Source organism: Mobula hypostoma, chromosome 21 (assembly GCF_963921235.1).
Source record: "Mobula hypostoma chromosome 21, sMobHyp1.1, whole genome shotgun sequence".
In the NCBI taxonomy this organism is placed as follows: Eukaryota; Metazoa; Chordata; class Chondrichthyes; order Myliobatiformes; family Myliobatidae; genus Mobula; species Mobula hypostoma.
In genome coordinates this window covers 13,286,294-13,313,377 of record NC_086117.1, presented here as the reverse complement: position 1 = coordinate 13,313,377, position 27,084 = coordinate 13,286,294, and the positions used below count along the sequence as shown (strand labels likewise).

General features: G+C 40.3%; 1 protein-coding gene across 11 annotated transcripts in view; it reads left to right on the top strand.

The window, feature by feature from the left end:
- Positions 1–27,084, top strand: part of LOC134359795 (disabled homolog 2-interacting protein-like) — a 609,971-nt gene that overhangs the window by 472,466 nt on the left and 110,421 nt on the right. For 7 of the 11 annotated variants that reach the window (XM_063073440.1, XM_063073442.1, XM_063073438.1 and 4 more), the window contains one exon: positions 24,276–24,429. In XM_063073440.1, the coding sequence (XP_062929510.1) occupies positions 24,276–24,429 (154 nt within the window). Of the gene's footprint in view, positions 1–15,618; positions 15,970–23,774; positions 23,793–23,816; positions 23,932–24,275; positions 24,430–27,084 lie in introns of those variants that run through there. The other 4 variants (XM_063073447.1, XM_063073445.1, XM_063073448.1 and 1 more) reach the window with 4 other exon arrangements.

The following is a 27,084-nucleotide window of genomic DNA, read 5'->3' as shown; positions in this document are numbered from 1 at the left end:
ACTTGAAAGATGTTCATTTTAACAGTAGTGAGGTAATCATACGGAAAATCTTCCACAGACATTAATTTGGGGTAAAGTCATTACAATGTTTTGTTTGTTCCTAAGCAGTTACTTCTAATTATGCGCCAAGTATTGTAAGGACTACAGTGTACTGGACAATTAAAACATGATCAATTTATGATTACCAATTTAATCAATTTTTTTAAAATGTATAGCCTGTGAAACAGTTGACTCTTTAGACCATAAGACATAGGAGCAGAATCAGATCATTTGGCCCATCGAGTCTGCTCCGCCATTCCATCATGGCTGCCTGCCATCTTCCTGTAACCTTTTCCCAATTTCTCTTGAAAGGGTCACACTAAACTAATTCTATTATTACCTTTCCAAATGTGGCCAAAGGATTAGATGGCCTTGTTTCATGAGCCTAAATCATTGTTTCTGTATCATACCCGCCCCCTATCCTTACCTCCACCGCCCCCCCCCCCACTTCAAGCTGTTTCCAACATTAATATCATGTTGCCTCCTATAAGGATCTTTGGACTAAATGTTGGTATGTCCACTGAGACGCGCCTCAATGTACTTCTGTCAAGGTTCTCTCAAATCAAGGCTCCCCACAGACCCCTCAGTAAATGGTAGAGCATCCATGGCATAAAAAGGGTGGAAACCCCTGCCTCAAACTGAAATCCTTAAACTTGTGATTATTCAAAGCTCTGCTCTTTGGGTCCAAATTTGTGTCTAATGTTGTTCAATCCTCACCCTGCACATTGTCTTTCATTATAATATGTTCCCATAGGCCCTGAGTTTCTCTAGTAGAACCTCAAGGCATTATATGAGCTAGTTGTCTGAATTTTGAGCAGGAATAGAGAAATATTTTTGAGTTGCAGAAAAATGCATGAGCTTCTGAGTGATAGCGTATGATCTATTTATTTACTGACTTGTTTGTTAATCTGTGGTTCTCTTGGAAAATGACCATACATTTTGCTTGAGGTTTCAGTGTAATGATTGATCTAACCACTCCATAGAGATGGAATGGCACGCATTCTGTAGTTTTAACTAATTGTGTGTGGAGTCAAAGAAGTAACTAGTTTAGTCCATCATAAATGGGAGGATACAAGTTTTGGTATAAACCAGAATGAATCCAGAACATTATAGCTGGGATGTTATATCATCCTTAGAGCCAACAGATATTACTTCATTAAATGCCTTGAAATTGATTGGGTTTACTTGTCACTATTCTGAACTAATTATTTATAGAAGACAAATTTGAGATGCAGTAATTATCTTAATAAATATCTGGTCGTCTTGATTAATCAGAATCACATTTAATATCACTGGCATATGTCGTGAAATTTGTTTTGCAGCAGCAGCACATTCCAATACATGTTAAAAACTATAAATTACAAAAATTAATGCACATGAAAAATTAAATTAAATAAGTAATGCAAAAAAAATTAACTTAAATAAATAGAACAAAAATTAAATGCTGAGATAGTTTTCACGGGTTCATTGTCCTTTCGGAACTGATGGCAGAGGGAAAGAAGCTGTTCCTGAAATGTTTTCAGGCCCCTGTACGTCCCTGATGGTTGCAATGAGAAGAGGGCATGCCCTGAGTGATGGGGGTCCTTAATGATGGATGCTGTTTTTTTAAGGCATCGCCTTTTGAAAGTGTCCTGGATGCTGGGGAGGTTGGTACCCATGATGGAGCTGGCCGAGTTTACAACTTCCTACCGCTTTTTCTGATCCTGTGCCATAGCCTCTGCCTACCAGATGGTGATGCAACCAGTTAGAATGCTCTCCACAGTACATCTGTAGAAATTTACTTGCGTCTTTGGTGACATGCAAATCAACCTCCAACTCCTAATGAAATATAGCCGCAGTTTTCTTTATAATTGCATCAGTATGTTGGGCCCAGAATAGATGCTCCGAGACGTTGACACCCTGGAACTTGAAACTGCTCACCCTTTCCACTTCTGACCCCTTGAAGAGAACTGGAATGTGTTCCCCCAAATTCCGCTTCCTGAAGTCCACCATCAATTCCTTGGTCTTACTAACTTTGAGTTCAAGGTTGTTGTTGCGACATCACTCAACCAGCTGATCTATCACCATCTGAAATCTTGCTGACAATATTTGTGTCGTTTGCAAATTTATAGATGGATGTAGAGAGAGTAGAGCAGTGTGTTAAGCATGCATCCTTGAGGTGCGCCAGTGTTGATTGTCAACGAGGAAGAGATGTTGTTTCCGCACAGACTGTGATCTCCAGGTGAGAAATTCAAGGATGCAGTTGCAGAGGGAGGTACAGAGGCCTAAGTTTTAGCGCTTGTTGATCAGAATGGAGGATAACTTGTATAATTAAAATTTAACTGCAAAATTAATTTGGCTCATAATTCTCTAAATATATCTTATTTTTATTTCAAAATTTAATGTTTCTCTACAGTTTGTATTAAGTTTTGAAGTACCAGAGATCATTTTGGGAATCTTCATGTTCTGGCTGGTTGATTTCCCACTCAGCTGAGAAATGAGCTGGTAAGAGCATTGAGTTTCTTTTTACACAGATGGATGAGAATGAAAAGCTGTCATACGAAAATGTTTCGTTTTCCGTAGATGCTGCCAGACTTGTTAGGTATTTCAATCATTTACTGATTTTTTTTTTTAAAAGACGGGTTGAAATGCTTGACAGAGCTGATTAAACTTTTGACATTTGCAGTTTGTGTTTTCACTTCAATAGCCTAGAACTCCCTTTTGTAGAAACCTGGACATTGTTTAGGTATTCATGTCCATTTATAGACATACCTTGATTGCATCGAAAATTTTTATTGATTAAAACTCTGAATGCTAAAACATAAACAGAGAACGTTGCTTAATCATGACTAAATTTCAACGATTTCAAATAACCCCAGCCTTTTACTCCCTCAGATGCATCGGCACCTTGATTTCAGTTTGTCTATGTACCAATCTGCGGAAGTAGTTTCTGTAAAGTAATTGGTGCTTTGATCTGCATCCTATCGGAAATGTTCACCATCATGTCTCTGCAACTTAAGACAAGTCCTCTCTTTTTTTTTGAAGCTGTGATTTAAGGTGTGTAACCTGATGCTGCCTGACCTGCTGAAAACTTACAGCATTCTCTGTTTTTGTTTCCATAAGACCTTAAGACATGGGAGCAGAATTAGCCCATTTAGTCCATTGAGTCTGCTCCGCTATTCAATCATGGCTGATCCTTTTCCCCTCTCCTCAGCCCCACTCCCCGGCCTTCTCTCTATAGCCTTTGATGCTGTGGCTAATCAAGAACCTATCAATCTCCGCCTTAAAAACACCCAACAACCTGGCCTCCACAGTTGACTGTGGTAACAAATTTCACAAATTCACCACTCTCTTCCTAAAGAAATTTCTCTGCATCTCTGTATTAAATGGACACCCCTCTATCCTGAGGCTGTTCCCTCTTGTCCTAGACTCCCCCACCATGGGAAACGTCCTTTCAACATTTGTATCTTTTATCCTTCTGAATTCCAGAGAATAAAGGCCCAGAGCTATCAAACGTTCCTCATACAGTAACCCTTTCATTCCCAGAATCATCCTTGTGAACCTCCTCTGAACCCTCTCCAGTGCCAACACATCTTTTCTAAGATGAAGAGCCCAAAACTGTTCACAATACTCAAGGTGAGGCCTTACCAATGCCTTATGAAGCCTCACCATCACATCCCTGCTCTTGTATTCTAGACCTCTTGAAATGAATGCTAACATGTCTTTACCATCACCATGCATTTTCCAACATTGTATTTCATTTGCCATTTTCTTACCCATTCTCCTAATCTGCTTAAGTCAATCTGTGGCCCTCCTGTTTCCTCAACACTACCTGTCCCTCCACCAATCTCCGTATCATCTGAAAACTTGGCAACAAAGCCATCTATTCCATTTTCTAAATCATTGATATACAGCATAAAAAGAAGCAAGATTTTTCCCTTAAGGAAACCATGCTGACTTTGTCCTGTTTTGTCCAGTGTCACCAAGTACTCCCATCACCTCATCCTTAACAATTGACTTCAACATCTTCCTAACCACTGTGGTTTATAATTTCCTTTCTGCTGCCTCCCTCTCTTCTTAAAGAGTGGAGTGATATTTGCAATTTTCCAATCCTCTGGCACCATGACAGAGTCTAATGATTTTTGAAAGATCATTACTAATACCTCCACAATCTCTACGACTAGCTCTTTCAGAACCCTAGGGTGCAGTTCTGGGTGATTTATGCACCTTTAGGTCTTTCAGAATTTTGAACACCTTCCCCCTTGTAATAGTAACTGCAGTCACTTCTCTTCCTTCACACCCTTCAACACCTGGCACACTGCCAGTCTTCCACACTGAAGACTGATGCAAAATACTCATTAGTTTACCTGCCATCTCTTATTATTTCTCCAGCCTAATTTTCTAGCAGTCCCATATCTACTCTCGTCTCTTTTTTTATATATTTATATACTTAAAAAAGCTTTTTCTAGCCACCTTAATATTGTTTGCTACCTTGCTTTCATATTTCATCTTTTCCCTCCTAATGATTCTTTTAGTTGTCTTCTGCAGGTTTTTAAAAAGCTTCCCAATCCTCTATCTTTCTGCTCTTTTTTGCTTTGTATGCCCTCTCTTTTGCTTTGTATGCACTCTCTTTTGCTTTTACATTAGCTTTGACTTCCCTTTTCAGCCACAGTTGTACTATTTTGCCATTCCAGTATTTCTTTGTTTTTGGAACACATGTATCTTACACCTTCCTCATTTTTCCCAGAAACTCAAGCCATTGCTGCTCTGCTGTTATCCTAGCCAGCATCTCCTTCCAATTTACTTTGGCCTACTCGTCTCTCACACCAGTGTAATTCCCTTAACTCCACTGAAATACTGCTATGCCAGACTTTACTTTCTCCCTATCAAATTTCAAGTTAAGCTCAATCATATTGTGATCACTACTTCCTAAGGGTTCCTTTACCTTAAGCTCCCTAATCACCTCCAGTTCATTACACAACACCCAGCCCAGTATAGCTGATCCCCTAGTAGACTCAACGACAAACTGCTCTAAAAAGCTATCTTGTTGGCATTCAACAAATTCATTCTCGAGGGATCCATTACCAACCTGATTTTCCCTATCTACCTACGTGTTAAAATCTCCCATGACTATCATGGCCCTTTTGATATGCCTTTTCTATTTTCCATTGTAATCTGTAGTCCACATCCCAGCTACTGTTTGGAGTCCAGTATTTAACTGCCATCAGGGTACTTTTACCCTTGCAGTTTCTTAACTCAACCTACAAGGATTCAACATCTTCCAATCCTATGTCACATCTTTCTAATAAGTCAATGCCATTCTTTACCAGCAGAGCCACACAAACACCTCTGCCTATCTTCTTATCCCTCCGATACAATGCGTAACCTTGGACATTCTGCTCCCAACTAAACTGTCCTTCAGCCATGATTCAGTGATGGCCACAATGTCATTCCCACCAAGATCATCCATTTCCCAAATCTGCAGTATTCTGGTTTGCTAAGTTTTGATGGTGTATTTTGAAGAGATTGTTTCAACATTACAACTACTCCATACAGATTTTTAAAAATTCTATGTATGTATATGTGAGATTCCAAACAGAGGTTAACTTGTTAAAAGTTGCCAGCAGAGGTAGTTTTTGTTCAGTCTGCTTGGAGTTAGTATTAGTTAGCCTGTGGGAATTTGTTGCAGTTGATCACAGTACATATCAGTGCTTTGGATAAAGATTACATAGAGGGGGAACATCGACTCAGACCATGAGAGGCCTGCGTCGGGCATTTTCATGCCTTACAAGGCACAGATTGGAAGTCTGTGTGGGGCGCCACTACTCGCACAGACACCAGAGCAATGTGTGGTTAAGTGCCTTGCTCAAGGACACAAACACTCTGCCACAGCTGAGACTCAAACTAGCGACCTTCGGATCACTAGGCGAACTCCAGCAAAAGGAGGAGCAAGGCATTACTTCCCTCTGCTAACCTGGAGGTCATGCTTGGACAAGGTGTAGCACCAGCTTAGTCCCCAATCAGGGACACATGAAGCCATGGGAGTGGGTAGTAGATGGTCATATGAGCAGCTAGTACATATCACCAGGCAGACAGTCTCTGAAGAGTATTGATAATGACTGGGGTCACCATCTTGTAAGGACACTATCCAGAAGAAACAATGGCAAACCACTTCTGTACAAAAAAAAATTGCCAAGAAAAGTCATGGTCATGGAAAGACCACAATCGTCTACGTTATACAACACAGCCCATAAATAATGAAGTTGAGTAACAGTTCGTTATTTTATTGCTTGATGCTCCTGCTGTGCTTGTGACCCTTGATTCTAAATCCATTCACATGCCCTGCACATTAGTGAATAATAATCAGTCAGTCTATTGGGTGTTACTTCCATGCTGATTGTGGTACTTGGCTTCAAGTCAGGTATTGTTCACATGTTGGGAAGCAGAGCTGTGCAGATGTCTGAGCATCAGAGGCCATTTCAAGTGACTGGTTTCTTAGCTTTTCCTTTTTCCTATGAATCACAGCTGGAGTAAAATGTCAGCAAGAGCATGTTCCATAAAATGCAATATTGTGTTTTATGATCAGCCAGGGATAAAACAGAGGATGTATTACAAGTTACAAAGTCTACTTTAAAAATCTAAGATGTGAATGAAAATCAAACATAGTTTATAGTTAATTAAGATTTTGTTTCATGTTCACATACAGTACTATGCAAAAGTCTTAGGCACGTGTAAAAAAATTCTGTAAAGTGAAGATGCTTTCAAAAATAATGAACTGAAAAGTTTCTAAATATCAAAAAATTACTATAAATCACAGTAAACAGTAAAAACTAAATCAAATCAATATTTGTTGTGACCACCCATTGCCTTTAAAACTGCATCAACTCCCTTCAGTAAACTGTTGTGTAGTTTTATAAGAAAATCGGCTGGTCAGTTGTTCTAGGCATCTTGGAGAACTTGTCACAGTTCTTCCGCTGACTTTGGCTGCCTTACTTGCTTCCGTCTCTGCAGGTAATCCCAGACAGCCTCCAAGATGTGGGATCAGGGCTCTGTGGAGACCATACCATCTGTTGCAGAATTCCTTGTTGTTCTTTTCACTGCAAATAGTTCTTTATGACCTTGGCCATGTGTCTGGGGCCATTTGTCCTGCTGCAGATTGAAGTTGGGACGAATCAGATGCCTCCCTGATGGTGTTGTGTGATAGATGAGAATCTGCTTGTACTTCTCAGCATTGAGGATTCTATTAATTCTGACCAGGTCACCAACTCCATTTAACGAATTGCAACTCCAAACCTGCAGCAAACTTCCATTTAGCTTCATTGTTGGCTGCAGACACTCATCCATGTAGCACTCTCCAGCTCTTCTATGGATAAACTGCCTCCTGCTTAAGCCAAAAATTTCAAATTTTGACCATCAGTCCAGAGTACTTGCTGCCATTCTTCATCACCCCAGTTCTTGTGTTTTTGTGCGTAGGTAAGTCTCTTGGCCTTGTTTCCGTTTCAGAGGAATGATTTTTTTTAAAGCAGCAGCTCTTCCATAAAGAACACTTCTGACAAGCCTTCCCCAGACTGTAGAGAGGTGTACTTGGGTTCCGGTGGTTTTTGTGAGTTTAGAGCTGATAGCAGTGCTGGACTTCTACTGATTTAGAAGGGAGGTCAGTTTGGTGTATCGCTCACCCTGCTGCACTCAGTATCCAGGAGTGACCACTGCATCTCTGGTCCTCAACCTTGCCCATTTCTTTGTGCTTCTTCGGACAGTATATCTTGAAACTCCTGTCTGCCGTGAAACTTTTGCTTGGGAGAGACCTTTCTGATACAGGATGATCACTTCTTGTCTTGTTGCTCTACCCACTCTTGCCATGTTGTAAGAATTGATGGTTTGAAGTTTAAACTGTCATATCTGCCACACCCTTCCCTATTAGTTTGGTTGTCCTTGATTTTGTTTGATTCCTTCTACACCTGTTTCTGTTTCAGTTAATCAGGTTAGTTCATTTAACTTATTATGTCATTGATCATTAGCACATGTTTATTATCTTAGTTTAATCATGCACTGGGCTATATATCTACAAAGTAATCAAGCTTTTATTTGAAAAGCGGTCTGTTACTTAATATGGTACTTTCTTCAACAAAATACAAAGGTTTCTCTGTAGCATTTAATTTTTTTGGAAAATGAGTGTTTGGAAATTTAAAATTTGCTCTTTTCTACTGATACACTAATGCAGAAAACAGAAAATAAACATCCAAAACAAAATTTGTTATAAAAAATCTAGGGTACCTAAGACTTCTGCATGGTACTGTACATCCAATATTCAACCTGACCTGGAATTAATTGTCATCATCAAATTTCTATGTATCAAGAACATAGAAAAGGAACAAACTTTGTTTTAAAAAAAAACTATAGAAATTATAACATAACTGGGAGAGGCTTATTCTCATTGCCTTGGTCAGATAAAAAATTCAGCTCGTATGTGTTCGGTGAAATGTAATTGCATGCTACTTAGTAATTTACACCAAGGAAAATTAAAAATGGTTTTATGCATGTGTGACTTCTCGCTTAACAGTTGCCAAAGTATCTTGAATTAATTTAAAGCTGCATATGAATATATAATGTCACATGCACTGAATAAACAATAACTGTTCTAAAGGGTCTATGTTCACCTGAGTAACCACCAATTTATAGCAATGGCATCCATGGGTTACCATTGTTGTGACAGGACAATAGTATCTCTCAAGTGGAATAAGATATTTCCATATTTTAATAACCTGTGAATGCTGTACGGTTTTGTGCTATACATGACAGTAAATTAAAATAAGAGCTCAATGTGTGGGGAAAAATAGTTCTTTTAATTTTATGGAGGAAATTATGAGATCTAAATCCATTGTATCTTTGTTTAAGAATTGTTGGGAACCCTATGTGATGGGATTTTAACTGTGTAAGAAATGGGAACACCCAAATCAAATGTACTAAAGATGATTGCCTCAACTCTGTCAGTAGTCTGTCTAGGACACTTAGTTGGTCTCTGCATGGATTACTTTCAGTGAAGTTGTTGCAAACTGTATGGGTTTGTTTCCTATCAATGGTACCCTCCAGCGTCCTAGTAAAGGTGCAGGACCTTGCCTTTTAGACACAATGCAAGTTACAAAAAAAAACAGGATGACAAAACAATGTTATCAGATTCTTGCATGAGTGTTTATTTTATATAAGAAGGAGGATGCTACATGACACTGGAAAATACTCCCCTTAAATGTCATTATCCTTCTGTTATCTTGGGGTAAATGAGTTGCTCTATATTAAGGAACTGTTTGAAGTCAGAACTGATGCTGAACTTATGTTTAAAATCAAGAGACAGGCTTCCTTCAGTTTAAAAATTGAACTGCTTGAATACATATCCCTCTGAAATAGGAATGTAGTTTGTTATATTTAATTCAGTTTGCAATTGGTGTTCATTATTTTTGCAGTTCCCAGATCTTGGTCTTGCCATTTCCTCTGTTGATATGATTAAGTTTATTTGTTGAACGACCAGACCACTGGGAGGAAACGCATTGTTACTTGTGTATATCATATATATCCTTTGCTTCTTGTTTGGTTCAAAAATCAATTGGCCACAAATAGAAGAATAAGTTTCACTCTCTGCAGCTGCTAGTTCCGAACATGTTTGGGTGTAAAATTTAAACCTGACTTGATCATGTCCAATTTGAACCTGACTGAGCTTGTGAACAATTATTATTTTTTTCCGTATTTAACCTAACTTTAAAAGAACCAAAAATAAATATACATTACTATTAATCAAAAGCAATGAATATAATGCAGTAATATTAAGCAAATCATCTTAACCCCGATCACACATTGAACAAGCCAGGCATGGCACAATCACGCGTGTTTAATTTGAGCAACACACTGTGTCCTGACGAAGGGTCTCGGCCTGAAACGTCGACTGTACCTCTTCCTAGAGATGCTGCCTGGCCTGCTGCGTTCACCAGCAACTTTGATGTGTGTTGCTTGAATTTCCAGCATCTGAGGAATTCCTGTTGTTTGCGTGTTTAATTTGAGTATGTTTACCTATTGTGATCAGTTTGTGATGGACTCTAATCAGGTAGCCAGATCTAGCTCCACAGCATCTCTTTGTTGACCAACATCCAGATTTGAAGGGGGAATCATTTGATAATATAATGCTAAATATGGCTGCAGCATCGACATGACAAAAACTGCATCATTCACAGAGGAGTTTATTTTAAATATTTCTAAAAATGGTTGCATATGTACTGTGAGCAGTATTGTACTTCTAAGTGAGTAAAGAGATGTTTCTGTAGCAATAGTGCACAAGATAATTACAAGTGTGTATTGATCAAGCTTCATTTTGCTATGAACAAGATGAGTCCTCACAATGCCAATTAGGAAGCATTTTTGACAAATTCCTCTTATCCATTTATATAAATATCCAATGGATTACTCCAGCTTTTTTTATTACAATTTTTATTACCCACTTCGTATTTCCATCCTCACTATCAGTTTTAAAACTAGACATCTTAGTTGCCATGGGTGAGTTGTACTAAAAATCTGACATTGTGTCCGCTTTATTGGGTACAACAAGTAGCTAATAAAGTAGCCGTTGAGTGTATGTTCGTGGTCTTCTGCTGCTGTAGCTTATCTACTTCAAGGTTCAATGTGTTGTGTGGTCAGAGATGTTCTTCTGCACACCACAGTTGAAACACCTTGTTATTTAAGTTACTGTTGTCTTCCTGTCAGCTTGAACCAGTCTGGCCATGTTCCTCTGACCTCTGTCATTAACAATATGGCACGTGGCCAAGTGGTTAAGGTGTTGGACTAGCGATCTGAAGGTCATGAGTTCGAGCCCCAGCCGAGGTAGCATGTTGTGTCCTTGAGCAAGACACTTAACCACGCACTGCTCCAGTCCACCCAGCTGAAAATAGGTACCGGCAAAATGCGGGGGGTCTCGTACTCCCAGTCGCTTCATGCCACGGAAACTGGCATAAGCACCGGCCTGATGAGCCTATAAGGTTCGGGACAGACTTTAACTCTTAAGTCTCTCATTAACAAGGCATTTACACCCACAGAATTACTGCTCACTAAATGTGTTTTCGGTTTCTGCACCATTCTCTGTATATTCTAGAGCAGCGGTTCTTAACTTGGGATCCATGGACCCCTCAGTTAATGGTAGGCGTCCATGGCATAAAAAAAGGTTGGGAACCCCTGCTGTAGAGACTATTGTGTGTGAAAACTCCAGGAGGTCAGCAGTTTCTGAGATACTCAAACCACTCCGTCCGGCACCAACAATCTAAGTCAAAATCACTTAGATCACACTTCTTCCCTTTCTGATGTTTGGCCTGAACCTCTTGACCATATCTGCATTGAGTTATTACCACATTACCCTCTAGTTAGAGATCTGAATTAATAAATAGGAGTACCTTAAAGTAACCAATGAGTCTATTTCTATGCTAACTGAGACTACTTATGCTTCCATTTGATTTAGTTTTAGAATTTGATATGAATGCCACTTGCATAGTCTGGCACCTGTGTTATTTTCACGATACCCACAGAATTCTGTTATGATTTATGTGTAAAACTGAAATATCCTATGAGGCTTTGTGTTTGCTATGCAGATGAGACCATCTGTTTTCAATAAGTGAGAAAATTGAGAATATTATCTTCTAAATAATCTTGTCAGATGAAAAATATTAGTTTTTTCTTTGTTAACATTGACACAATTTATGGGGATTGCAATTTGTGATTGTGTTTTTTGTGTATTTGCGTCCCATATTCAAATACCTCATTCTTTTATACAGTTTTAATCCAAATATGATCTTCCAATAATTGATGGATATACCAAAGTATATTTATAGCATTCACCCTTTTGTTGATGAGTTTCTTGAAGAATTTGTACGTAATTGTATGTGGACTGCTTTCAGTAAATTTATCATTTAGCTGGTTGTAAGATACCACAGAAGCTTAATGGTCGATTTGTGTGTATTATTTTTGATTCTCCCATTTATTTGCATATATCCCTCATTAAGAAAGCTATTAGTTTCTATTCTGGCTATTAACTATTCAAATGTCTCATAGATCAGATAGTCTAACTGGTGGTAACTTGTCCAAAAAAGACCTTGCCTCATTCTATTTGAGAAATATATATTCAGAAAGTTGTATGCTTGTACATTTTGAACTTCTGGATTCTTTATAAGAATAAGAATCTTGCTGCTTTGACTCATTGTATGGCTAATCTGTATTTTCTGGCATTGTGTGAATGCAGTGGAGACATAATAAATGGTGTTCTCTATTCTTACTACTAAGTATAAGCAAGTACTCAAACTTCGGTAGACGAAATCAGAGAGGATGACATTAGGATGGATGACTAAACGTCTACTGTGTAGTGGCTGTTAGAGTGAGCTTTTGGGTAGATGATTCATTTACACCTAAATGACTCTGGCCACCAGCCTTCTATTCGACAAAGTACTGTGGATTGAGTTCACAACAACGCATTTCCTAAAAGCTGTGAATATCGGGATACTAGCCAGATGCTGGGAATGGAAGTGTGAAGTTTACGGGTAGTTTTAAAGACAGTATTATCTATACTTCATAGATATGAATTGCCTTCTATGTTAGCACGTAAAATACCAAATAAATGTATTGTGGATTTAATTTGCATTCCTAAAGGCTGTGGATACCAACCCAGACAGGTTGGCGTCGGAAGGAAAGGATGAAGTCAGAAGGTGTGATGTTTTGTATGTAGCTTCAAAAGGAAGCATTGTCTATAACTTTTTAGGTAGCGATTGCCTTTGTGTTTAGCATATAAATATCAAGCCCACATTGGGCTAGCGGACGTTTCTACCAAAAGCGTCTCCATCCGTATGATGTCTGCTGTACCTTGTTGTGTCGAATAAAGAAGCTGCTTTGTATCTACCAGTGACTCTGTCTCTCCGGTCATTTCATCCACGCCTCAACAGTGGCCTGTGATCACCGATTGGGATTCAACTCCTGTCACTGTGTGTAAGGAGTTTGTACGTTTCTCCATGACTGCGTGGTTTCCTCCCACATTCCAAGGACGTACGGTTAGGGCTAGGAAGTAATGAGCATGATATGTTTGTGCCAGAAGCATGGCAACACTTGCCGGATGCCCCCAGCACATCTCTGGGCTGTGTTGATTGCTGACATGAATAATGCATTTCACTGTATGTTTCGATGTACATGTGACAAATAAAGCCAATCTTAAAAAAGATTTCATATTGAAAAAGAGAGGTTTTAAGAAGTATCTGAATGGAAGGAATTTAATGTGGAGTTCTGAATCTCAGTGTCCTGAGAGTAAACAATACCAGCCTGTTTCTCACTGAATGTTTGCATTTGTGCAGCTGAAAAAAGAAAAGATGACGTGGAGAAAGAGTGTGGATACTATAGAAAGGGTGCAGAGGAGATTTACGAGGAAGTTGCTTGGATTGGAGAGCATGCCTTATGAGAATAGGTTGAGTGAACTTGGCCTTTTCTCCTTGGAGCGACAGAGGATGAAAGGTGACCTAATAGAGGTGTATAAGATGATGAGAGGCATTGATCGTGTAGATAGCCAGAGGCTTTTTCCCAGGGCTGAAATGGCTAACACGAGGGGGCATAGTTTTAAGGAGCTTGGAAGTAGGTACAAAGGGGATGTCTGGGGTAACTTTTTCACACAGAGAGTGGTGGATGCATGGAATGCACTGCCAGCAACAGTGGTGGAGGGAGATACAATAGGGTTTTTAAGGGACTTTTAGATAGGTACATGGAGCTTAGAAAAATAGAGGGGTATGCGCTAGGGAAATTCTAAGTAGTTTCATGGTCGGCACAACATTGTGGGCCGAAGGGCCTGTAATATGCTGTAGATTTCTATGTTGTATTGGGCGGAGTTAGGCAAGCCCATTAAGGATTGGAGCATGGGGTCAAGAACTATAAACTTGAGGTGCCCTTGGAGTGGAGCCAAGAGATTGTTGCCCAGAACCTAGTGCAGGACTTGGGGTGGCACGGTGGTGTAGTGGTTAGGGTAATGCTTTACAGTGCCAGTAATTGGGGATCGATCCTGCCGCTGTCTGTAAGGAGTTTGTATAGTCTCTCTGTGACAGCGTGGATTTTCTCCCACATTCCAAAGATGTACTGGTTAGTAAGTTGTGGGCACACTGTCTTGGTGCCAGAAACGTGGTGGCACTTGCAGACTGCTCCAGTATCTCCTCGGACTGTGTCAGTCGTCAACGCAAACAACGCATTTTACATGTGACAAATAAAGTTAACCTTTAAATATTTACTGTATCTCTTTAAATTAAGATACAAGAAACTGTTTTCAATGATTAACAAAGTGAACATGGCCTTTGGACCAGGAAAGCATAGGAACAGCTAAATTGTGAATAGCAAAAGAATGGTGGGGTGAGATTCAGCAGAAATTTTTGCCTAACACTGGCCCAAAGAACATTTTTTTCCTTTCTCCATCTTCCTAATACATCCCCTTCCCCCCGCTCCTAACCACGTCAGTATCTAGAGTCAAATTGCATTCCTGTACGACTGATACAGTTCTGTTACCAATTACTGAGATCTGAACACAAGCAAGCAAAGTCCAGATCATTGTTCCTTTTGGAACAGCGTTGCTTCTCTTCCTGCCTGTCGGTCACAATGCGGGGAACTGCTTGTGCACAGCTGCATCCTCCCTGTCCCAAACACGAAGTGGCGTGCTTGGCTTGAACTCCATTATGAGACATCTTGCCTGTATTCGCAAGTGGCAACATTATGTCGCAGTATATGAAAATAAAATCTCCTATTCTCATTCTTAAACCAAAATAAATTGTATATTCAGAATTATCACATGTATATTGAAACATGCAGTGAAATGCGTTGTTTGCATTGGTAACCAGCACACCCACACCCAAGGATGTGATGGGGGCTGCCCACAATTGTCGCCACACATTCCGGTGCTTATTTGCTTATTACAAACAAGGCAGCAAAAGATTAGAGAAAATGGAATCAAAATTCAATATAAATTTATTGTCGAAATACATACATGTCACCATATGCAACCCTGAGATCCATTTTCTTGTGGGCATACTCAATAAATCTATAGAATAATAACCATAACAGAATCAGTCAAAGACTGCCCAACTTGGGTGTTTAACCAGAGTGCAGAAGATAACAAATTGTGCAAATACAGAAGGAAAGAAAGAATAATAATAGTAATAGATAAGCAATAAATATTGATAACGTGAGATGAAAAATCCTTGAAAGTGAGTCCATTGGTTGTGGGGACATTTCAATGATGGGGCAAGTGAAATTATCCTCTTCGGTTCAGGAGCCTGGTGGTTGAGGGGTAGTAACTGCTCCTGAACCTGGTGTTGGGTCCTGAGGCTCCTGTACCACCTTCCTGATGGCAACACCAATCTATTCTGCAGATGGAGTTTCTGTTCTGAAAGAGTGTAAACTGGAAGCTGAATGATGTAGTTAAACCATTCATTTCAATGCAAACTGACAAAATTATTTGGCCGTGTAGTTAGAACAAAAATATTTTAGTGTCGTTACGCAAGGTTGGTTACACAGTAAGTTGTTTTTAAGCTGGTCCGGTTTCCTTCCAGGAATATGGAGAGGTGGGGAAGTGGGACAGGAAGATTCGTCAGGCTGAAGTAGCGCAGGCTGGAAGCTGAACAAATGTGAACATTTGCTTTGAGTTGGACTGCTTGCCTGTGTGCAGAGAAACCAGTCAAGCTGTCGGCTGAACTGTTTACTTACACTGTTCCATTCTCGGCTGCCTGCATTGAGAAGGTTGGACTTGGGACTGCTAGGGCATTACTACTTTTCCATACAGGCAGGGACAGGCAGTTATCATTATTCAGCTGCTGGGAGTCATGGCCTTTTACTGCCTGTGTTTTATTTTGGAACGTAATTATCTGAACCGCAGGCGACAGCAACAACAGCCCTATGCTGCTTCTGTAAGTATGTCACATTTTTCATGCAAATACTATTATTGATAATACCAGCAACTAAATGGCTTTGATGTTAAGCAAGTTTATAACTTTATAAAGACACCAAGTTCTTGTGAAATTAATGTCTCGGACTTTTAGGTGCTTTGTTGAAAAGGTATGATCAAGTTTTTTTTAAATGCATATAAATGAAGGATTTTGGGAAACGGGTGAGCAAATAATGAATTTCAATAGCTTATTTGTGCCCTAGAATAATAGTTTAAGGATTGCTGAAAAGAAGTTTAAACTTAGCTATTTATCAATTAAATATACTGCGAGTTTATGTATTCTGTTACTTTTTGTACCTAAACTCTTAACTGGATGATCTGTGCTGGGACAAATAAGATTGAATTCTGCTACAGTTATGTTTCCAATTACATATTTTTAGCTAGCTGACCCTCTTTGTTTAACAGTACTATCTTTACAATAGAGAACAGCAGGAAAGGTAAGTATTTCTGCTGTGTGATGTTCCCTGCAAAGATGCATGTCTAAGGGAGAATGCTGGGAAGCACATTTTACAAATGAAAACAGGATTTAATCATTGCCAGCTGGAATGTAATGGTAATTTTACTTGGGCGGTAACCTATTTGTTGGCCCAAGTGCTTTTGGAGAAATGACTGGTATTTCATATCAGAAGAGATCAAGATCTGTGTACATAAAAAGAATCCGAAGTTGGTGGCAGCCATGGAAACTGGAGCTGATTAGCTTTCATTTGAAGAGCAGGCATGTTTTCATATGATAATGACAGCTCTTTAAAATATAATGCTAAAATGACATTCAGTTCTGTGTACTGTTGATAAGTTTTTCATGAAATCCATTTAGCTTTGGATTTGCAATGCCAAAATAGTAGCTATTTGGTTTGGCGAATCTGCCAGTAAAATATTGAACCCCACACAAAGACTTGCCCACCTTTTGTTATGGTAGCTGAGGCAGTAATTCACATGAGTACTTCTGTAAATAATAAAACTCATCCTTGCTAAAAGAAATGAGCTCCATTGTGAATCCATTTTGCCTCTTAGGGGGATTAATCTTTTATACCTAGGTCTACACAATTAAATTAATCTGTAGATAATAAATATAATCACAGTGTGCGTGTCCTTGCGCCTTCCTTTTTTTCAAGAAAACACTTACTGCAGAGTGTATGAAAAGGATTATCCCAGTTTGGAGTGCATTTAGTGAAATGGGTTTTTCAACTCATTGATGGACTGGCAGTGAGTTGATTTTCTTTTCATTAGCAGTAACAATGTCATGACTTTGTGACCAACTTGTAGAGCAAAGGGTTGACAAAAGGGAGTGACAAAATTTCGCCCTAGTATCTACTATATGCATGAAAGTATTTCAAAAGACAATTTTTTGAGATTGTATTTAAATTCAAAGTTTAAAGTAAATTTATTATCAAAGGTACCTACATGTCACCATATACAACCCTGGGATTCATTTCTTGTGGATGTTCAAAATAAATCAGGGGTTCCCACCCTGGGGTCCACGGACTCTGAATCTGTGCAAACTTCTCAGAAAGTTAAGGCTCTATCATGCCTTCTTTGTAAAGGTATTAGTGTGCTTGGTCCCAGACAAGTCAGCATCAGCATTGCTAATACTTTCTACAGAAGCAATATGCTACAGTTTAATTCATTAATACAGTTAGTTGTGAAAAACATATTGAGATGGGAAGAATATTGAAATGTTCATACCACCATTTTGTTTTAAAGATTGGCTTTACTTGTCAAAACATACAGTAAAATGTGTTGTTTCACATCAACGACCAGCACAGTGCGAGGATTATGCTGGGTAGTTTCCACATTAACGGCGGCAACATAGCATGCCCACAACTCACTAACCCTTACCCACAACTCACTAACCCTTACCCACACATCTTTGGAATGCGGGAGGAAACTGGAACGAAGTTCAAAGTAAATTTATTATCAAAGTACATATATGTCATCACATACAACCCTGAGATTCAATTTCTTATGGGCATACCCAATAAATATATAGGATAATAACTATAAAAGAATGAATGAAATACTGCACCACCTTGGGCATTCAAGCAGTGTACAAACTGTACCAACAAACTGTGTAAATACAAAAATGAAAAATAGTGATCATGAATAAGCAATAAATATTGAGAACATGAGATGAAGACTCCTTGAATCTGGGTCCATTGGTTATTATTGGTTATGGGAAGATTTTAGTGATGGGCCAAGTAAAGTTGAGTGAAATTATTCCCTTTGGTTCAAAAGCCTGATGATTGAGGGGTACCAGGAAGAACCCCACACCATCACAAAGAGGACATACCTTAGAGACAGCGGGGGGGGGGGGTGTCTAATTCTCAACGGTGATTGCTGGTGATGTAAAGCAGTTTGTGTTATCTGTTAACTGCCCCTTCTTACTTTAAGCATGATTTCTTCACTTTCAGAAATGAACTTTTTTTTCTGTACATCATGATCTATATGGGAAGTAACGTTACATTCATTACAGCAAGAATCAGAAACCTAGTTCCCTTCTGCTGGTGGTTCAGAAGAGAACTGGTGAGATCCTTTTCGTAGTTCAAAGAGATCTTGATTTCTGAACCAGTGCATTGCACTGTGGAAATTGGAAATATGTGGTAGAGGTCTGATGTCAGTGCATCTGATCTCCCGCTGGTGGATGACATTTGAGTGCTTGGCAGACCTCAGTTGGGCTGGCTTCACGCCATACCTGGGCCCTTTAACTTTTCACCAAGTTATAGTGCAGCCCATTTGCTTTAATAGGGTCACCAACTTGGATTGAATTGCAAAATACAGGAAAATGTTCATTAATATTCATGATTTCAATTTTATCAGGCAATTGGGTCTTAAATAAAAGTAATATCAAGTTATCCCAACTGGTTAAGTTCTCTGATTTTCAGACACTTAGAAACAGTAAAATGGCCTGTGTTTGTGTGATCTGATTAAAAAGCCACCCTCCCACCTTCCCCTGTCACCTGGTCTTACCTATCACTTACCAGTTTGTACTCCTGCTCCTCCCCCCCCCCACCACCTTATTCTGGCATCTTCCCCCTTCCTTTCCAGTCCTGATGAAAGGATTCTGCCCGAAATGTCGACTGTTATTCCTCTCCATGGATGCTGCCCAACCTGCTGCATTCCTCCAGCATTTTGTGTTTGTTGCTCTGGATTTGCTCTGGGGCACCATGGCGTAACCGTTAGCACAACGCTATTACAACTCAAGGCGTTCCAGAGTTTAGAGTTCAATTCCAACATTCTCTGTAAGAAGTCTGTGTATGTCCTCTCTGTGGAATGCATGGGCTTTGTCTGGGTCCCCTGGTTTTCTCCCAGAGCCCAAAGATGTATCAGGTAGGTTAGATTATGAGGACACTCAGTCCTCGTTTATTGTCATTTAGAAATGCATGCATTAAAAAATGATACAAAGTTCCTCCAGAATGATATCACAAGAAAACACAGGACAAACCAAGACTTACAAAACCACATAATTATAACATATAGTTACAACAGTGCAAAGCAATACCATAATTTGATAAAGAGCAGACCATGGGCACGGTAAAAACAAGTCTCAAAGTCCCGATAGACTCATCATCTCACACAGGCGGCAGAAAGGAGAAACTCTCCCTGCCATGAACCTCCAAGTGCCGCGACTTGCCGATGCAACACCATTGGAAGCACCCGACTGCAGCGGACTCTATGTCCTTCCGAAAACATTGAGCCTCCGACCAGCCCCTCCGACACAGCCTCTCCGAGCACCATCCTCTGCCGAGCGTTTCGACCCCACAACGGCCGCCGAGCAACAAGTAAAGCCGTGGACTTGGGGCCTTCCCCTCCGGAGATTCTGGGCTACACAGTGGCATCAGCGGTGAAGCAGGCATTTCAGAAATTTCACCAGATGTTCCTCCGTGCTCTCATGTCCGTCTCCATCAAATCAGGATTGTGCACGGCACCCTACTTGACGAATAACAGACACCACCACCGGAGTGGCCGCTGCGAGCTGCGTTGCACTGCTATCTTCTCCTCTCTCAGTTAATCGGGCATTGTAAATTTTCCCATGATTAGGTTAGGGTTAATCGGTTTTGTCAGGGGTTGCTAGGGCAGTGTGACTTGACGAGCCAGAAGGGCCTACTCCTTGCCATATCACTAAATAGATAAATATATTTCCAGCATCAACAATTAAAAGAAATTTGGATAGGTACATGGATGGTAGGGGTATGGGCGGCTATGGTCCCGGTGCAGGTCTATGGGAGTAGGCAGATTAAATGGTTTGGTACAGACTAGATGGACTGATTGGCCTGTTTCTGTGCTGTACTTTTTATGACTCTATGACTGTATCTGCAGAGTCTCTTGTGTTTATGATTAAAAAGCTAACAGCGTGGTCCAGATGTGAGACTTTGGATCTGTTAGTTGTGGACCAATTTACCTTTGGGGCAGCAAATAAGAGTGCACCATGGGTATTAACCATGAAGCATGGATTGGGTTGGGCATAGTTCCTTTTCTATTGATATTAACCTCTGTGTCACAGTGCCGTGCCTTGCTTTACAGTAAAAGATACTTTGTCACTCAAAGGTTTCTTCTGAACTTTCCACTGAACATTTAAGTCCTTTCTGAGAGAGCAAGCAGGGACTTGCTTTCCAGGCTTCCAAAGTTGTTTCCTTGACTCATAACTGAGAGAGGAACAGGAACATTTGTGAAGCTGTGAATTTGATGTTCCTTTGCGGCCTTTGAGACTGTTATCATTGAATGTCTCCATCCCTTGAAGTCGTGGATGCAATACAGAACTTATATAGAATATGGAGAGAAGCCAGAGGCTTTGCAGAATCCAGAATAGGTTTTGACAGAATTGGATCTGTCTCATACTTCAAACTCAGTTAGCTGAGACACTTAATTAAAATAACAAACAGTGTTGTGCTTTAGTTATAAGTTGAAATCTTGAGCAGCTTGATACAAGACATTTTTATTAGACCAAGTTGGGCCAAACAGTGAGCTTTCAAGAGGAAAACATTTTCCAGTGAAGATGGATGTAGACATGATTATCTTTTTTCCAATAACAAGTTATATCAATCACACTGAAGCTACCGTAATGATCCTTTAAGCATCTCAAATAGAAAATGTGATCTCAACTCTTTAATTCACTCCATCTGCGGTATATTCCTTCCAGTTATGTTTGTAATATTTGTGTGTAGATTGGACTTCAACTTATTGATTACATTGTCAAGACTTCCTGACAAAAACAATTTTGTGTGAAGGGAGTTGTTGATTGGACAGGATGACATAGGTTTAAACACTGTGGTACATGTGTATGTTTAGCAGCCCTATGAATCTAACAGGGAAATCACCATCGAAGAAACATGAGAAATTCTGCAGATGCTGGAAATCCAAAGCAACACACACAGAATGCTGGAGGAACTCAGCAGGCCAGGCAGCATCTATAGAAAGGAATAAACAGTCGAAGTTTCGGTCTGAGACCCTTCTCCAGGACTGGAAAAGAAGGGGACTTCTCCCCTACATTTTCAGTAAGCTGACCCACACATCAGGATACTACAAGTAGAACTTCATTTTGTTTGGCTCTGCTGAGTATAAGCAGAGCTTCCTGCCGGAATAGCTGTATTCTGTGTAGTTTTAGCTTTGCTCGTATACATCTGCTGAAATGCAATACCCATATGATATAAAAAGGGAAAAGATTAGCTTTATTTGTCAAATGTACTTCAAAATATTGAAGCATACACAGAAATGTGACATTTGTGTCAAATCACATCAGTGAGAATGTGTTGGGGGCAGTCTGCAGGTGCTGCCACCCTTCCAGGGCCAACAAAACATGCCAACAACTCCCTAACCCTAACCCTAACCTTACATCTTTGGAATGTGGGAGGAAACTGGAGCACCTGGATGATGGAGAGAACGGATAAATGCCTTATAGGTAGCAATAGGAATTGAACCCTGATCAGTGATTGCTGGCTACAATACACTACCGCCATGCCTCCATGCTGCCCTGCACTATATGGACTTAAGCTATGTTAGAGTTGGAGTCATAGAAAAGTACAGTACAGTACAGCCCCATCTAATCCATGCCGAACCATTTTAACTGCCTACTCACATTGACCTGCACTGGTACTATAGCCCTTCATACCCCAACCATCCATTTACCTATCCAAACTTACCTTAAACATTGAAATCAAGCTTGCATGTACCACTTATACTGGCAGCTTGTTCCACACGCTCAAGACCCCTTTAGTGAAGGCATTTCCCCTCATGTTCACCTTAAACTTTTCACCTTTCATCTTTAATCCATGACCTCCAGTTGTCCCACTCGGTGGAAAAAGCCTGCTTGCATTTACCCTATCTATATCCCTCATGATTTTGTACACCTATAACAAATCTCTCCTCAGTCTTTTATGTTACAAGGAATAAAGTCCTAACCTGTTCAATCTTCCCTTATAACTCAGGTCCCCCAGACCCAATAGCATCCTTGTAAATTTTCTCTGTACCATTTCAGCCCTATTTACATCTTTCCTGTAGCTAGGTGACCAAAGCTGTAGACTTAACTATAGTTACTATGTAGACTTGAGCCGTTTTAATATTACCTTGCCTCAAGATTGGTCCTTCATATTCTGTGTATTTTTAATTATAATTATCTTGTGTTTGAATCAGACAGTACTGCAGTGTGCAAGAATGAAGCTTCACTTTGAATCAGTTTCATTTGTGTTTCATTCCACTTGTGAATTTACAACTACACCCTATGCGGAGTTGCCTTATTCACTATTAAAATTATTTTGCATACTAAATTGGAAATGACATTCCAAATTTACAATGCACTTACAAAGATCATCAGAAAAGCTAGTACAGCTGATACCTCTCTTGTTCCCACACCAGCCATTCCCAGCAGTGAACATTAAGACAAAGAACAAGGAATGCAAAATAAATTTATGGTCAAAGTACATAATGTGTCACCATATACTTTTCTGAGATTCCTATTCTTTCAGGCATGTAGGAGTTCTGGATGATCTCACTTTCTTTCTCAAGCCAAGGGCCATCAAAGTATCCTTTTGGTTGATTCAACGCCGGCTTAATGGTCGCTTAGTATTCATTGCAAAGGGTCGATACCTAAATATAATTTGTGCTCTTCTGGCAGGACAGCCATAGATAAAACAGTCAGGGAAAAAAATCAAAGTTCCCATTATCACCTTTCTTCCTTATCAGATTCCAGCTCTTGCAGCCTTTGTGTCCCTGCTTATCATCCTTCAGCCTCTGCCTCCACCTTCATCCTCCCCTCCCCACCTGGCTTCTTCTCTTTCCCCCTTTTCTCCCACCTTGCCTGCTTCCACTTATCACTCATCTGCTTCTCTCCCAACTGCACCACTCTCCCTCCGTCACCTGGCTCCTTCTGTCCATCATTCCTCACTCCTCCTCAGTCCACCTGTGATGTGCTGGCCCCTGTCTCGCCCTCACCCTCCCACCAATATCCTGGTTATCTTGCCCCTCCTTTCTCAGTCCTGTTGCAGGATCTCAACCTGAAATGCTGACAGTTTCTTCCCCCGTCACAGTCGCTGCTCAGCCCCCTAAGGTCCTCCAGCAAATCATAACCACAACAGAATCAGAATCAGGTTTAATATCATTGGTATCTGTTGTGAAATTGGTTGTTATGAGGCAGCAGTATATTGGAAATACGTAATATAAACAGTTAATTACAGTAAGTATGTTGTTGTGTATGTATGTTAAATAAGTTACGCAAAAGAAGTAGCAAGGTACTGTTAATGGGTTCAATGTCCATTCAGATATCGGCTGTCAGAGGGGAAGAAGCTGTTCCTGAATTATTGTGAGTGTGTGCCTTCAGGCTTCTGTACCTTCTTCCTGATGGCTGCAATGAGAAAAAGGCATGTCCTGGGTGATGGGACTCCTTACTGATGGATGTCGCCCTTTTGAGTCATTGTTCCTTGATGATGTTCTAGATGCTGGTGAGGCTAGTGATGGAGGTGGCTGAGCTTACAAATTTTAATAGCTTCTGCAGATTCTGGAAATCTTCAGCAGCACGCATAAAATGCTCGAGGAAGTAAGCAGGTGGAGGGGAATAAGCAGTTTATTACGGGCTGAGGCCAGGTCTAGTACTCAAGTTGCTCCAGAAGTTTGTTTTTGCTCCAGATTCCTGCATTTGCAGTCACTTGGGTCTCCCTATTTTATCTAAATCCACACTAAGGAAATTTGTTGGTTGGTAATTAATGTACAATCACTACATTTGTTTTGCAACATTTATGAGAGGGACTTTATTTGTGATGTGCCTTTTGTTTGGTATTTCTTGCAGATCACGTCTGATGCCGAGGTTGAAAGAATCACGTTCTCACGAGTCTTTGCTCAGTCCCAGTAGTGCGGTAGAGGCACTGGATCTCAGTATGGAGGAAGAAGTGACAATTAAATCTGTACACAGCAGCATTCTGGGGCAAGATTACTGTTTTGAGGTAAGATGTCAAGAACTAAAAGCAATATTTGCACTACTTGAGAGTTTGCAGTTTTCTTAGTCAGCACAGTGATTTTTTTAAAAAAAATCACTAATAACTTAGTTTATTTATCTGATTGAATAACAGTCATAGCACCTTTAAACACTTGGCTTTGAAAATATGAAGGAATAGATGTTGGTTTGTGCTCTAAATGTTAAGAGGAAATTCAAAGTTTGGTTGAAGAGTTAGATTGAAGTGTTCTTTTGAGACTAGAGTTGGGTGAAGATCAATAGAGTGTTTTGGCATTCTAGAGATTGAAATTGGAAAGGTGGAAACCTCAGCTGTCAGCTGCGTGAGGATGCAAGATGCACTGAAGTCCATAGTTTCTCCATTATTAAGAGAGTTTGGGAATGTGAGAGAGAATTATGGCAATGTAGGTATTTGAGAAGAGGAAAATAATAATGCTAATTGCACAAGCATGAGAAAATTTGCGGATGCTGGTAATCCAACCAACACACACCAAATACTGGAGAAACTCAGCAGGTCAGGCATCATCTATGGAAAAGAGTAAACACAACAAAATCTGCAGATGCTGGAAGTCCAGGTAATTTATGAAGGGTCTCAGCCTGAAACAGGATGGCACTGGTGCAGACATCCCAGCCCTGGGACTCCAGGCAAGGTCATTTAATTCCAAACAATTGGTTTATTGATTTGTAGAGAATGTTTCTCTGGTGCTTTCCTTCCTTCTCCCTTCCCCTTTTCCTAACCATGATTCCCCTCCCTCTGCTCACTTCCCACTTTCAGCCCACAATAGAGACCCATATAAGAATCAGGCTTATAATCACTCACACATCATCAAATTTGTGGGTTTTTTTGTAACAGTATGGTGCAATACATAAAATTACTCCAGTACTGTGCAAAAGTCTTAGGTACCCTCGCAGTATATTGTATATGTGCTTACGACTTTTACACAGCACTGTACAAATAAAATGTAAGAATCTGAATCAAATTGACTTTGTTACTTACATCTTTCGTATACGTGAGGAGTAAAAATCTTTATGTTATGTCTCCGTCTAAATGTGCAATGTGCAATTTATAGTCATTTATAATAAATAGTATGCACAACAGGATCTAAACCAATTTTGATTCTTTAAGAAAATTGTTATACTAGAGGACCTAGAACAGTTCAGCAGACTATGGATCCTTCAGCTCACGATGTATAAACCTGATTGATTTGGGTGTCCATTGTATCAGACGATGCCAGTGTGAAACCTGGGTGGGAAAGTTCTTAAAATGGACAAGCCATTGCACAGGTGCAGTTCCACTGTCTCGACCTCTGAAATCTGTGTCCAGTGGTATGAGTCATCATCACAACTGGGGTCTTCCTTGGTTGCAGTGGATGAAAATGTCATACTCTTTGGTCTTCACGAAACGTTGCAGAACTTCCTTCCTGGCTGATGGATCTCGCTATTGGATTCATCTTCCCCGTCTGCTGGAGCTGACTTCGCATGTTAGGACAGGCATATCTCTATTAGAGGTCTGTCGGCTACTCCCACCTGATTTGGCCTGCCTGTTGAAGCAGTGTACTGTTATAAACCTACTATACGATCAATCTAGCCCTTCCCTCCTACACAATCCATAACCTTCCATTTTTTTACATCCCTGTGCCTATATAAGGGTCTGTTAATTGTTTCTGTTGTGTCAGTCAGCCTCTATCACCAGCCCTAGCGGTGAGCTCCAGGAAACATCCACTCTCTGTGTTTTTAAAAAAAACACAACCATCTCTGACATCATCCCTAAGTTTCCTACTGCTCACATTAAATAGCTGTCCTCTGGTATTGGCCATTGCTGCCCTGGGGGAAAAGGTGCCAAGATGGGTGATCAATGATACTGTGTAAGTGATAAAGTGTATAGCAGCTGTTTCAGAAAAGTATCATTGCAGACAAGATATACAAAGTGCATCTGAGGAATGTTACTTCTTATGTGAACAAGGGCCTTCTTACAGAATCTTTCATGAACCATTTTAGTTCTACTTGCCATTTCCATTTAGACATATCAGTCCATGGCCTCCTCTACTGCACAATGAGGCCACACCCAGGCTGGAGGAGCAACACCTTATATGCCATCTGGGAGGCCTCCAACCTAATGGCATGAACATGGATTTCTCGAACTTTCTGTAATTTCTTCCTCCCTCCCACTTCACCATAACCCATTCTTGTTTCCCTCTCACATCTTCTCTTCTTACCTGACCATCACCTCCCTGTTTTGCTCCTCCCCCTTCCCTTTCTTCCATGGTCTTCTGTCCTCTCCTATCAGATTAACCCTTCTCCAGTCCTTTATCTCTTTCACCAATCAACTTCCAAGCTCTTACATGTCCTCCCCCTTTCCTGGTTTCACCTATCACCTACCACCTTGTACTTCTTCCTCCCCTCCCCACACCATTTCACTCTGACTTCTCCCCTTTCTTTCCAGTCCTGAAGAAGGGTCTCAGCCTGAAACGTCGACTATTTACTCTTTTCCATTGATGCTGCCTGGCCTGCTGAATTCCTCCAGCATTGTGTATGTGTTGCTTTGGATTTCCAGCACCTGCTGATTTTCTCAAGCTTGGAATCTTTAGTGGTTTCATTGTGAAGTGGCTGCAAGCCATCAGGTGTAATTTCCCAGTACTTGCCACTT